Source organism: Ostreococcus tauri (genome assembly GCF_000214015.3).
Source record: "Ostreococcus tauri WGS project CAID00000000 data, contig chromosome 12, whole genome shotgun sequence".
NCBI classification, from domain to species: domain Eukaryota; kingdom Viridiplantae; phylum Chlorophyta; class Mamiellophyceae; order Mamiellales; family Bathycoccaceae; genus Ostreococcus; species Ostreococcus tauri.
Window position 1 is genome coordinate 22,627 of NC_014437.2, and position 13,194 is coordinate 35,820.

Here is a 13,194-nt window from a genome sequence, read left to right on the forward strand (position 1 = left end):
CATGTCCGTGGTCGGGATCGATTTCGGGAACGCCACGAACGTGGTCGCTCTGGCGCGACGGAAGGGGATCGACGTCGTGCTGAACGATGAATCGAAACGTGAAACGCCGTCGATGGTGAACTTTGGAGAGAAACAGCGCTTCATCGGGAGCGCGGCGGCTGATAAGATCAACATGAAGCCGAGGAACACGGTGACGCAGGTGAAGCGACTCGTCGGACGGGCGTTCGACGACCCGGAGGTGCAACGGGATCTGCGTGGGTTGTTTTATCCGGTGAAAAAGGGTAAGAATGGGGAGGTCCTGTGCGAGATGGAATACCTCGGGAAGAAGAAGGAGTTTACTCCGGAGCAGTGCGTGGCGTCCATCTTGTCCGACCTCAAGCGCATCGCCGAGAAGGACAACGGTACAAAGGTGACCGATTGCGTCATCTCCGTGCCCGTGTACGCGACGGACGCCCATCGACGAGCGATGCTCGACGCGGCATCCATGTGCGGATTGAACGTATTGCGATTGCTTCACGAGACCACGGCGACGGCTCTTTCGTACGGCATCTTCAAGACGGCTGAGTTCACGGATGAGCCGGTCAACGTCGCGTTCGTGGACGTCGGACACAGCGCGATGCAAGTGTGCATCGCGCAGTTCACCAAGTCTGGGCTGAAGATTCTTTCGACCGGCTTTGACCGAAACTTGGGCGGTCGCAACGTGGACGAAGTCCTCTTTGACCACTTCTGCGACGAGTTCAAGGAGACGAAGAAGATTGACATCCGCTCCAACCCGCGCGCTTGCCTTCGCCTCAAGACGGCTCTGGAGAAGATGAAGCAAATCCTCACCGCCAACCCGGAGGCGCCTCTTAACATCGAGTGTCTCATGGATGACGTCGACGTGCACTCGATGATGTCTCGCGAGAAGATGGAGGAACTTGCTGCCGACACCATCAGCCGCTTGGTCACTCCTGTGGAAACCGCCGTCAAAGAGGCGGGACTCACCGTGGGCGACATCGCGGCCGTCGAGCTCGTCGGTAACGCCTCTCGTATGCCGTGTATTTTGGGCCGCATGCAAGAGCTTTTCGGCAAAATGCCGAGCCGAACTCTCAACGCGTCTGAATGCGTCGCACGTGGCTGCGCGCTCCAAGGTGCCATGCTCTCGCCGCTCTTCCGTGTGCGAGAGTTCGAAGTTCAAGACTCGTTCCCTTTCCCGATCAACGTGACCTGGGCGAGCGATGACGGCTCGGACAAGAACATGGAACTCTTCGAACGCAACAACTTGGTTCCCAGCACCAAGCTCATGACGTTCTTCAAGAATGATAAGTTCACGATTCAAGCCAACTACACTGACGAACAAGGTCTCCTGTCTCAAGGAACCGACACCAAGGTCGGTGCGTTCCAAATTGGTCCGCTGCCAAAGATCGCGAAAGGTGAAAAACACAAGCTCAAGGTCAAGGTGCGCCTCAACATGAACAGCTTGGTCTCTGTCGAATCGGCGCAAGTTGTGGAAGAGATTGAAGAAGAGGTGGAAGCGTCGGCGACTGAAGAAGAAATGAAGGACGCGCCGGCGCCGGCGGATGGCGCGGACGGCATGGAAACCGATGCGAAGGAAGAATCCAAGTCGGAAGAGAAGGAAAAGCCTGCCCCGAAGAAGAAGGTGAAAAAGACGGACGTGCCGGTGACGAGCGAAGTTGGCGGTTTGCCGCAAAAGGTTCTTGAAAAGTTCACTCAAGAGGAGTTCGACATGGCCCTCCAAGACAAAATCATCGAGGAAACGAAGGAGCGTAAGAACGCCGTGGAAGAGTATGTTTATAGCATGCGTAATAAACTCTCTGAGCAGCTCGCCGAGTACGTCGACGATGCCACTCGTGAGAGCTTTAGCGCTTTGTTGAACGCGACGGAGGACTGGCTGTACGAAGACGGCGAGGACGAGTCGAAGGGCGTGTACATCAACAAGCTCGAAGAGTTGCAAGCGATCGGCGCGCCGATTGAACTTCGCGCCAAGGAAGAGTACGAGCGTCCGGGCGCGATCGCCGCGCTCAACGATTTGGCTCAGCGCTTCTTGTCCATGGCTGGTGATGAGGCGCACGCGCACATTGACGCCGCTGACCTGGAGAACGTGTCGAAGGAGTGCAACGAAGCGCTCTCTTGGTTGAACGAGAAGGCAGCCTTGCAAGCGTCTACCGCGAAGACTCAACCGGCCGTGTTGCTGACGGCGGATATTGAAAAGAAGCGTACCACTTTGGAGCGTTTCGCTACGCCAATCCTCAACAGACCGAAGCCCGCGCCGAAGGTGGAGACGCCTCCACAGGTTGCGGAACCGGAGCCGATGGAGGATGGCTCCGAGCCGACCGTCACCGAGGGCGATGAAGGTGAGGAGACCAACGACCAAGCCATGGACGACGCCGCGGACGCGCTCGATTAGACACTCATTGATTTCAATACATACATGACGACATAACAAACCACATGAAATCGCTGCGTTTTGCCACATGGTCGCCACATAGCTCGACACGATGGCGGTTTATCGCTCGCTCGCGTTTGCGACGTTCGCCTTTATGATGATCGAGCTCGCGACCGGACAGAAAACGTGTTCTCTCGCCGAGGAAAGCATTCGAGACGGCATCACAGCAGCGTTTAACGATGAATTTTCCGTGAACACGGGCGTTCTGTGGATGTTTGACTTCGACGAGCTCGACGAAAATTGCGACGATTGTGGGAACGCGAATCCAGCTTCTACGTACGGATGTCCACGATTTCAAGTATCTAATGCTCGAGCGCGCGGCCGGCCGACGGTGCGGCGTGTCCGATCGTCGAGCGGTGTGGATGATGAGGAAAAGTCGCTCCCCAGACTCGACGCACCAAACATTGAGTTGGCGAAAACCGTGACAGCATCTTCTAGAGACGGCGTGCTCCCCCTCTCGTGCGAATGGCCGCTCAGAAGTGACGAAGTCGTCGTGCTATTCGGATGCACCCCTGATTCGATGGCGTATTTCGGTCTCACTCCGTATTTGTACCGCGTCGGAGCTGAAGAGTCTTTGGTTTTCGCGAGCATAGGCGATTCGCTTTCCATGGCAGAAATGAGACGTGATGCCGACAATAACGTCGCGTTTTCCAGACTGAATACCGAAACGTCGCGGATTGCGACAGGGACGATTTACCGTTCGTCCAGTGCGCCTTGGAACTCTGCGTTCGCGCTGGTGATGGGGACAAACAGAGCCGTGCTCGAAAAGGTAGCGAACGTGCTTAGTGCGCAGGGCGTACCCGTGAACGCGTTTGGTGTGCCCGCACCTCTCACGGGCGATAGCGGGCGTGAGACATACACGATTCTACTCCGAGGAGCGGTACCGGTGTATCCGGATAAGTGGCAGGCGTGGCAACGATCTCCTCCAATGTCCGCGCTGCGGCTTCGCCTAAAGGCGCCCGTGGCGAGTGATCCCTTTCAACCGCACTCATTAATTCCCAGGCAAACCGTAGACGAGATGGTTCTGCTTCAGACACACGATGCACTAGTACGGCAGGTGAGTGCGCACGTGTCCAACATGCCGGGACGGAGCGCCGTGGTCAGTCCGAGCCCTCGCCCGCAGACGTCCACAGAGAATTCAATGCCGTGCGTTCTCGCTCGGGTGAACTGTGGAGGCGATAACAGGGACACGATGTACATCAGGTCGTTATCTTTCACGCTTCCTGAGGATGGTATCGCGTACGCGATAGGATCGAGACACGTGGCGAGCGGTAACGCGCATTACGCGTCGCTCGCCGCCTACAATTCCGCAAGACGCTTAGCCGTGGTAAGCGTCGAGGACGACGTCCTCCGAGGATCAGCGCGCGGTTGGATCGCGGACGCCGCCGCAGATGATTTATACGTCATCGCATTCGCGAGAAATTGCTCGGCTCACGACGTCGCTGCGCCGTGCGTCCACCTTCCGTCCTCTGGCTTTCCCGCCGTCGCCGTCGACGAAGTCATCGAGCTCTGGGAACGACCGTATTCCACTCTTGGCACCACCGTCGGTCCGTGGTGGCGCACGATGATCTTACCCACCGTCGTTCGCTCCGTTCCAGCGCCTCCACCGCCGCCGACGTGGTCGTGGTCGTGGACATCCTTCTGACGCGAACCGTCGAACCAAACCAAACCGAACGCGCTCGATTGTATAATCACTGATGAAGATCTTCACCCTCGCCCAGCGAACGCCCGCGCCGCGCTCGAACGCGCGCTCATTCCGTCAAAATCACCCACGTCGCGCTCATACGGCCTCTTCGTCTCTCTCGGTCGTCTCAACGGCAAGAAATCATCAACCGAAAACAACGATGCGTACAGAGCGAGACAAAGACCGATGACGACGGTACACGCGACGCTCGGATCGATCGACGGCGACGCGTGCTTGGAAGCGTCGATCACGGCTTTGAGAAGGAACGCGCATCCCAAAGAGCCGGCGGCGAGGGCGTCGCGACGCATCGAAAGCGAGGGACAGTGTGAAGTCGTCAACCACAACCAAGACACATTTTTTACAAGCTAAAACGAAGACTACGCCGTGGCACCGTATTGTTGAGTCCAGTTCGATGATTCAGCGCCCGGTTCGGCCGATTTGGAGTCGGAGTGTTCGCCGTCGGGGACAATACTGGCCTCGGCGGCGCGAGCGACGGCGCGCTGCGCCTCGGCGTCCCAGTCGAGTTGATACACCATGTCTATGAGGGCGATGGCGTGCACTATGGTGCCGATGAGTCCACCGAGAGCGAGTCCGATGACACCAGCCTCGGCGTAAAAGGCGAGAACTATCGCGATAGGAATGCCGAGCACGAAGTACGACAAGATGACCGCGTTGATGGCGTCCGCTTGCCGACCGCACGCTCGGAGGACGCCCGTGGCGACGGCGCCGGCGGAATCGAAGATGACATACACCGCGAGATATAGCATGAGCGATGAGACGATGAGCTGGGTCTCTCCATTAGAGGTGAAGAGATCGCCCCAGATCGGACGCACCGCGAGCGCAAACGCCGCCGCGAGCGCGCCGACGATGAAAACGAGCTGGAATCCGACGTACGCCGCGCGCTTCGCGCGCTCCGGCGCTTGAGCGCCGAGCTCGTGCGTGACGCGCGTCGTCGTCGACACGCTCAGTCCGATGGCTAGATCGAACATGAAGGCATTTGTCGACGAATAAATACTCATCGCTGCGAGCGCGACGCTCGGGCTCGGATCGTCCAAGTAACCGGCGCACATGACGATGATATCGCTCGCCCACCACTCAGCCTTTAATGCCACTCCCGGAATGGCCATTTCGAAGTACTCCATCCACCCTCGGTAGCTGAACGCCTGTCGTAAACTCCACGGCACGGCGCACGCGTCGCGTCGACGCGCCAACGCCTCGTCCGGCTCTCGATACTTTTTCCGCCAAAAGAGAATGTAAATAATCTGCGTCGCCAACAACACCGAGGCGCTGACACAGTACGCGTACGCCGCGCCAGCGAGACCGTAGTCGTACCACCGCAAAAACACCTCGTTCGCGAGCGGATGCGTCACCGCCGCGAGCACCGAGCCCAACGCCGTCGGTCCGACGATTCCTTGCGCCTGTAAATACGCCTGCGTCGCCCCCGTCCACGCGTAGACGAACAAAAACGGCACGAGCGCTCGCGTGAACACCCCGCACGACCGCGCCACGCCCGCATCCTGCCCAATAAACACCGCCAATCGTTCGCCGTTCCACCACGCGCACGCGAGCGGGAGGCACATCAACGTCATGACGACGCCCGCGCGCTGCGCCACGACGCCCACGCGCGCGTACGCCCGCCCGCCGTACGCCGTCCCCGCGAGCGTGTTCACCCCACCCGAGCACCCGACGAGGACGGACTTTCCGAGCACGTTCACCAGCGTCTGTCCCAACGCCGCGCCCGCGAGCGCGCGCGCGCCCAAGGTACCACCGACGTAGGCCAACGTCACGACGTCCCGGAGCGTGTTCGCCGCGTTCGACGCCGACGCCGGCATCGCCATCGCGCACTGCGCCCGGCGCTCGCTCGCGGACGCGCGATCGATCGCGCGCGCGTCGTCGACGCGTCGATCCATCGCTCGCGTCGCGGACGCCACGCGTGAATGGCGCGTCGGCACTCATCGACGCATCGCTCGGTCGACTGCATGTCGCGCGTGCGCGGGGTCGACGCGCGCGCGCGCGGTGCTTTGCGCGCGCGTGGCGCGAGCGCGACGACGCGAATGCGAGTGCGCGCGCGTGGGATCGATCGACCGCCGATCGAGGTGGGAGAGACCCTTCCGGGGGAGGCGTCGGTGGCGTACGTCGACGACGACGGCGCGCTGGTGCGCGCGCGGGCGGGCGATCTGTGGGCGAAGCGACGGGTGGTGGTCTTCGCGGTGCCGGGGGCGTTCACGCCGACGTGTAGTAATAAGCACTTACCGGGGTACGTGCGGTTGGCGGAAGAGTTCAGGGCGCGGGGGGTGGACGACGTGATGTGCGTGAGCGTGAACGACGCATTCGTGATGAACGCGTGGGGGGAGACGGCGGGGGCGAGAAAGGCGCGCGTGCGCATGGTGGCGGATGGTTCCGCGACGCTCGCGCGGGCGATGGGAACCGATCTGGACCTGAGCGAACAAGGGATGGGGACGAGGAGTCGTCGATTCGCCATGATCGCGTACGACGGCGTGGTGGAGTACCTGGCGATGGAGAACGGGACCAAATACGAGACGAGCGGCGCGGATGAAGTTTTGGAACATCTGAAAAAGTCTCGTTGAGCGCGTGAGATCGATCGATGACGTACGCACGTATCGATGTAACCACGTGCGGACACGCACGGGTGAGCGTATCGATAATGGTCACGATGTTCGCTCGAGTCACACGCGCGCGGGAGCGGCCGCCATTAAAAACGATTTTTTAAGATATTTCTTACAAATGTTTAAGGTCACTCATCGCGCCGGTGCCGTGGCACCCGTCTTGCCCTTACCGCGACCGGCAGCCTCGAGGCGCTCGAGGTATTTATCGTCGATATCACCAGTTACGTAGTCACCGTTGAAGCACGACGCGTCGAAGCGCGGAATTTGCGCGTTCATGCCGAGGCCCGCTTGCAACAGGTCGTCGACGGTTTGATAAATCAAACCGTCGGCGCCGAGCGTCGCGCAGATCTCCTCCTCGGTCTTGTTATCTGCAACAAACTCCTTACGCGATGGCATGTCGACGCCGTACACGTTTGGATATCGAACAGGCGGTGCCGCAGAGGCGAGGTAAACCTTAACGGCTCCCGCGTCGCGGCACATCTTGACGATTTGGTTCATCGTCGTCCCACGAACGATCGAGTCGTCGATGAGCAGAACGCTCTTACCGTTGAAAACGGAGCGCATGGCGTTCAACTTGCGTCGCACGGACAGCTCACGTGTGCGCTGATCTGGCATGATAAACGTGCGACCAACGTAACGGTTCTTCACCAAGCCCTCACGGTACGGCAGGTCTAGCGCTGAGGCGACTTCGATCGCGCTCGGACGCGAACCGTCCGGAACGGGGACGATAGTATCGATCTCCCAACCGCGCTCGTTGATGCGCTTGGCCAAACGACGGCCGAGCTCGAGCTGGAACTCGTACACAGAGATACCGTTGATTTGCGAATCTGGTCGCGCTAAGTAAATGTACTCAAAGATGCACGGAGAGATGGCGCCCTTCACGCACTGACGAGAGATCATCTTACCCTCGTCGGTGATCAAAATTGCCTCTCCCGGGTTGACGTCGCGCACGATGGAGAATCCAAGGGGTCCGAACGCGGCGTCTTCGCTCGCGACGCACCACTCGTCCTGACCGTTTGCGTTTTGTCGCTGCCCCAAGACGAGCGGACGAATGCCGTGCGGATCCCGGAACGCGAACATGCCCTGGCCGTTGATGAGGGAGATGATAGAGTACGCCCCTTTCACCTTGCCCATGGTTTCCGTCACCGCGTCGAAGAGCTGCTTGTCCTTATCCTTGTTTGGGTTGGACGAGATTTCCTTGCTCAGGTCCTCGGCGAAGACGTTCAACAAAATCTCCGAGTCGCTCCCAGTGCGCAAGTGTCGGTTGTTCAGCTCCTTTTCTCTCAGATAATCCGCGTTGGTCAAGTTGCCGTTATGAATGAGATAAATCCCGAGCGGCTGGTTCACGAAGAACGGCTGCGCCTCCGTCGCGCTCAGACCGCCCGCCGTCGGGTATCGCACGTGCCCCAACCCGATGTGTCCCTCCAAGTACTTCATCGAGCTCTTTTCGAACACGTCCTTCACCAGCCCGTTATCCTTCTTCTCTCGAAATCGCGATCCATCGTACGTCACCATCCCAGCGCTGTCCTGTCCGCGATGCTGAAGCATCAACAGTCCTTCGTACAGCTCGGCGGCGACGGCCCGCTCCGTGTCCCGCGTCGTGATCCCGATGATGCCGCAACCTCGCACCTGCAGTTCGCCTCGTCTCCCGCCAATCGTCGCGCTCGATCGAGCGGGTCGAGGTCGCGTTCGTCCGCATCCGCGCGCGCGCTCGGAACCGACGCGCGCGGGTGAAACGTGCGCTCGGCGCGCCGCCGACATCGCGTTCGAACGCGTTCGAAACCGCTCGCTCGCGCTCGAGACGGACGACCGCGCGACGTCTCCGCGCGCTCGAGCTCTGGGGAAGACAACCCGGGCGCGGCGAGCGTCGCGGGCGAGACGCACGGGGCGGACGCACGGGGCGCGGCGCGTCGCTCGGTGCGTGGCACGGCGTGTGCATGATCCGCCGTGGAGGTTTTCATAGTGAACACGATTGGAATGCGAAAATTTCATTCGCATTCCAAAGGTGTTCAAGACTGGTGTAGTATGGAAAATAGTAGCATGTATATTCTGTTTATAGATAATACGCGATAGTATGCTACGGCAATACCGTATTGAGGGAGACTTTCGTTGGATGATGAGAAAATTGTTCACACTCGAGCGTGCGAGGAAACTCAGACGAGGAGGGCGGCGCGTTCCGCGACGCCTTCTTCGGTGCGGCGCTCGCGTCGTTCGCGCACGTAGTCCCTGATGGCATCGTAACGTGCGACCAAACCGATGAGAGCGAGGGCGGACGCGGAGGCGAGGACGTGCGGGACGGCGAAAGAAACACCGTCGCTTTGCGGCCGGCGACTCGCGTCTCGCGCTTCGACGCGTCCGTCAGCGACGCCGAGCGAAGCGCGTCGATTGGATCCGAAAGGGTTGGTGTTGCCAATCACGGGCAAAGACTCGAAAGCTCTTCGCTCCTCTGCGCTAAGACCCTCGTACACGCCGGTCGAACGTTCCGACATCGATTTACCCTCGGTAGATCCCAGCGATGAGACCAACCTTTGCTCGAGCACTTCAGAGGTCACCAAGTTTTGCGCAGCGGCGCTTTTTCCCGCCTTACGCGCCTCGGTAAGACGCTCTCGCAGCACGCCCGTACTGAGATTATAAAGAGCGACGATTTGATCTCGTGGAACTGACCCTAGAACCGCGGAACACTGTGTAGCACAACTCCCAAAAACGTAACTTTGTGCGTCAAGACGGGGCGTGTCATAGACCACTCGATTTTTCCAGTCCCCCGCTTGACGTACTGTGCACGCCGAAGTGAGTCCGGGAGAAGCTGTTTCTCCGTAAGTTCGTTGCCACATCTCTTTTCCATACACATGACCGGAGTCATAGACGTGATTGTCCTCGGCATCAGCGAGAGCGAAACCGTACGCCAGACCACCAGACGAGCCAGATCGCGTGAGCGCGTACGTACAAGTCTTATAGTATGAGTTTCCATCGCGTCCTGTGACTGGCTTCATTGGAATACCACGACCATATGGCCAATGCAACCCGTTGCCGAGCGGCCATCTTCCACTGACCAATTTGACTTGCGTCAAGTCGTCTTTCGCCAGAGGTATGTGCAGATAATTGTAGTCAGTGCCTTCCTCATTTTCTCTAGTTGACGTGTTGTTCAGAGTGTAGTCGAGCACTGCTTGTGGGATGCAATCGGTGCTGACATAATAGCACGGCGGCGGCACCACATAACAGGGATCATTTCTCGGACAACTTGCGTGCACTTGGCCCCTGTTCTTGATGGCTTCAAGGATTGTTTGCAACTCTTTACCCGCGTTACCCGCGTTAGGACAGAGCAAGTCGTCAGAATCGCAGCTCCACAGTGGACCGGCGGGGCCTTGAGTATCAACTTCCGTTTGCGAGCCAGCGCAAGTTGCCTGACATCGTCGACCAAGCCTAAGGTGCCACTGACCAGCGTAGGTGCTCAATCGGTTGTATTCACTAGTAGTGATGTAATCCGGGACGTCGAGATCATCTGACGCGACGTCGTCGAATGTGCTTACCGTTGGGACTGGAAGAATGGGAATCTCCGTATGGTCTTCGCTGTGACCGTATACTGGAGTGGTGTACACATCAGCGACAAACGCATTGAACCAAACCCTAACGAAATCAGAGTGTTCAGAGTATTCAGGCACACTCGAGAGCGCCACAAACGGTGCGTAGTGCGGTGGCGGCGGCGGGCTCGGCGGCGGGCTCGGCGGCGGCGGGCTCGGTGGCGGCGGGCTCGGCGGCGGCGGGCTCGGTGGCGGCGGGCTCGGCGGCGGCGGGCTCGGTGGCGGCGGGCTCGGCGGCGGGCTCGGCGGCGGGCTCGGCGGCGGCGGGCTCGGCGGCGGCGGGCTCGGTGGTGGGCTCGGCGGCGGCGGGCTCGGACTCGATGCCGGCGTCTGTGTCGAAGCCTGACCAAGAGCAGCTTCTGCTGAAGGAAAAACTGCGCCGTGATGGTCGTAATATGCCTCCTCAGCGAGCTCGTTGAACTCATCGAGGTCTTCCATCGCCAAGTCGATATCCAGACCTGTCAAGAACGAATAGCCGTTGGTGTTCTTCCAAGTCTCGATTGCATCGATAACCTTTTGCCTGTGCGCAGCGATGGCACTGGTGTTCACTGCCGCATTCCACCGCGTAACGTCGTCCTCCACGCCATCGTACGAGATAGTAAGATCGCACACGTACGTATTGATCGCGCATTGGTGTTTCTTCCATTCGGCGAGCTTCGCCGTCGTAAAGCGTTTCTTCACTGCAGTGTTCAACGCGGTGATATCGGCATCGGAAGCGACGGCTCCTTCGCTGCCAAGCATGGTGTATGAGTTTTTGCTTGCCCAAGAGGCGACGCGCGTTCGCTGTGTGTTCCAGTAGTGATTTTTGTACGCCGATGCGAGAGCCGCGTTATAACCCGCAAGATCACTGATCACTCGCTGAATCGACCAGCCAGAGGGTGCGTACGATTCCGCGTTGTGTGATGCCAAAAATGCGGTCAAAGCAGCCTGTTCCTCGACGCGTAACGCCGCGTGTTGAGCGGAGGCGAGTCCCTGGAAACGGGACTTCCATCGCTGCGTGGACCTTGTCGTCGATAAGCCAGTCCTGTATCGCGTCTGATACGTGCCGCGATCGCCCGCGCGATAGTACAGGCGAAAGAACTCGTACAGCATGTCTTTCGTGTCGTCGGCGATTTTCGCATCGGAGATGTCGTGTGTCGACAGCCAACTTTGCAGATCCCGCTGCACGCGTGCGTTGATCATCAAAAAGGCCGAGTACCGGAGATCCATAACGAACGATTTCGTATCCGCGGGATTACCCCATCCTTCACCGTACGTCGTGCGCTCTCCCGTGAACCATCCGCACGTGTACGTGAACTGCAGGGGTCCCAACCAGTACGGTGAGTTCGTCCTCGTCCTGTACGCCTGGTAAGCGTTCTCGTCCGCCCCCAGGATCTTGCATCCTTGATAATCGCTTTTCGAGCCGTAATGCTCGCTCGTGTACGATTCGAGCGCGCTCACGAATTTCGGCAGGTTGAACGGGTTCATCACGTCCTTCTGGTAATCGGCGTAGCCGCTCGTCTCGCGCATCGCGATCCCTGGGCACCGATCGTATCCCCCCGAGGAGGTCCCGGTTCGCATGCATCCCGGATGCGCGAATCCCGACGCGATATCCGAAGCCGGATCCTTGTGCACGTACGCCGCGGTCGCGCCGCGGAGAACGCTCGCGGCGACGACGGCGATGCCGACGCTCGAGCCAACACCCTTTCGCCCGCGTCTCATCCCTCGCGCGTCCGCGCGCGCGGCCTCGTTCGCGCTTCCGCGACGCGTCATCGCTCGACGACGCGAGAGAAGACGATCGACGCGCTCGCGCTCGCGCTCGCGCTCGCGCTCGTCCGTGGTCGCGCGTCGCGCGGTGTGGACGGCGTCGCCGCGCGTCATCGTCTTCACACCGACGCGCTCGACCAATCGCATCGCTCGCATCGCTCGAGGACCCGCATCGACGGGTCGTCACTCAAAAGAGACCCCGTCGCGACGCGCTCGACCCATCGCATCGCTCGCATCGCTCGAGGACCCGCATCGACGGGTCGTCACTCAAAAGAGACCCCGTCGCGACGCGCAAAACCCATCGCGCGATCGCGACGCGCGCGCGGACGCGCTCGAACGCGACGCCGGACCGCGACCGCGATCGCGACCGCGGGCGCGACGGCGAGGATTCGACGCGCGCGCGCGCGCGAGCGAGCGATCGGGCGCGGTGACGCGGACGACGGGGACGGACATGTTTCATCGCGTCGCCCGAGCGGTGACGAAGGCGACGACGCGATGGACGGCGGCGAGAGCGGTGCCGTCGACGACGAGCGTGGCGAGTGGATCGGCGTCGTGTAGAGCGGTGACGAGCACGAGGTGGAGCTCGAACGCGGGGGCGGAGACGACGAGCGCGGCGGAGCGGGCGACGCGCGAGGCGCGCGCGCGCGCGAGCTTGGACAGGGCGGTGACGACGGCGGGATCGATGAATGGGGGAAGGGAGGGCGTGCGTGTAGTGGCTGGTGACGGTGGAATGACGGTGGGGTCGATGTTGGAGCGTCTGCGCGCGATTGAGAGGGAGATGAACGCCGCGGCGGAGCGCGACGGCGGGTGGTTCTCGTTGGCGAGCGTCAAGCGCAAGAGGAAAAAGGCGATGAACAAGCACAAGCATCGGAAGCGCAGACGACGCGATAGGCACTCGAACAAATAAACGTGTAGATCTTCGCAGTACGATTTTTTCGCATCTCTTCCCATCACTCGCGCCCTCAAGCAGCGCGCTCGAACCGCGCGGCCCGACTGCAGTCGTCGCCTCGCATGTTCATCGCTTTATCCCGGCGCACCGAGTTCGTTCGCGCGATCGCGACGAGCGTCAATACGTGTGCGTCCGCGCCGCCGTTTGTTCGCGCTGTACACGGT

At 60.2% G+C, this 13,194-nt stretch overlaps 7 protein-coding genes across 7 annotated transcripts; 4 read left to right on the forward strand and 3 right to left on the reverse strand.

The window, feature by feature from the left end:
• Position 1: 1 nt before the first annotated feature.
• On the forward strand, positions 2–2,407 carry OT_ostta12g00160 (Heat shock protein 70 family; the record flags this gene model as incomplete). The annotated part of the gene is made up of 1 exon (XM_022982788.1): positions 2–2,407. The coding sequence occupies one exon, from the start codon at positions 2–4 to the stop codon at positions 2,405–2,407; it is 2,406 nt and encodes an 801-aa protein (XP_022840017.1).
• A 91-nt stretch (positions 2,408–2,498) lies between these two features.
• OT_ostta12g00170 (unnamed product) lies at positions 2,499–4,091 on the forward strand (the record flags this gene model as incomplete). The annotated part of the gene is made up of 1 exon (XM_003082123.2): positions 2,499–4,091. One exon carries the CDS (start codon positions 2,499–2,501, stop codon positions 4,089–4,091), a length of 1,593 nt encoding a protein of 530 aa, XP_003082171.2.
• A 416-nt stretch (positions 4,092–4,507) lies between these two features.
• Positions 4,508–5,968, reverse strand: OT_ostta12g00180 (Multi antimicrobial extrusion protein; the record flags this gene model as incomplete). The annotated part of the gene is made up of 1 exon (XM_003082124.1): positions 4,508–5,968. One exon carries the CDS (start codon positions 5,966–5,968, stop codon positions 4,508–4,510), a length of 1,461 nt encoding a protein of 486 aa, XP_003082172.1.
• A 99-nt stretch (positions 5,969–6,067) lies between these two features.
• OT_ostta12g00190 (Thioredoxin-like fold) lies at positions 6,068–6,718 on the forward strand (the record flags this gene model as incomplete). Its single annotated transcript, XM_003082125.2, has 1 exon — positions 6,068–6,718. The coding sequence occupies one exon, from the start codon at positions 6,068–6,070 to the stop codon at positions 6,716–6,718; it is 651 nt and encodes a 216-aa protein (XP_003082173.2).
• A 171-nt stretch (positions 6,719–6,889) lies between these two features.
• Positions 6,890–8,518, reverse strand: OT_ostta12g00200 (Glutamine amidotransferase type 2 domain; the record flags this gene model as incomplete). Its single annotated transcript, XM_003082126.2, has 1 exon — positions 6,890–8,518. The coding sequence occupies one exon, from the start codon at positions 8,516–8,518 to the stop codon at positions 6,890–6,892; it is 1,629 nt and encodes a 542-aa protein (XP_003082174.2).
• A 392-nt stretch (positions 8,519–8,910) lies between these two features.
• On the reverse strand, positions 8,911–12,195 carry OT_ostta12g00210 (unnamed product; the record flags this gene model as incomplete). The annotated part of the gene is made up of 1 exon (XM_022982789.1): positions 8,911–12,195. One exon carries the CDS (start codon positions 12,193–12,195, stop codon positions 8,911–8,913), a length of 3,285 nt encoding a protein of 1,094 aa, XP_022840018.1.
• Positions 12,196–12,532: 337 nt separating this feature from the next.
• Positions 12,533–12,988, forward strand: OT_ostta12g00220 (Domain of unknown function DUF1713, mitochondria; the record flags this gene model as incomplete). Its single annotated transcript, XM_022982790.1, has 1 exon — positions 12,533–12,988. One exon carries the CDS (start codon positions 12,533–12,535, stop codon positions 12,986–12,988), a length of 456 nt encoding a protein of 151 aa, XP_022840019.1.
• Positions 12,989–13,194: the final 206 nt, after the last annotated feature.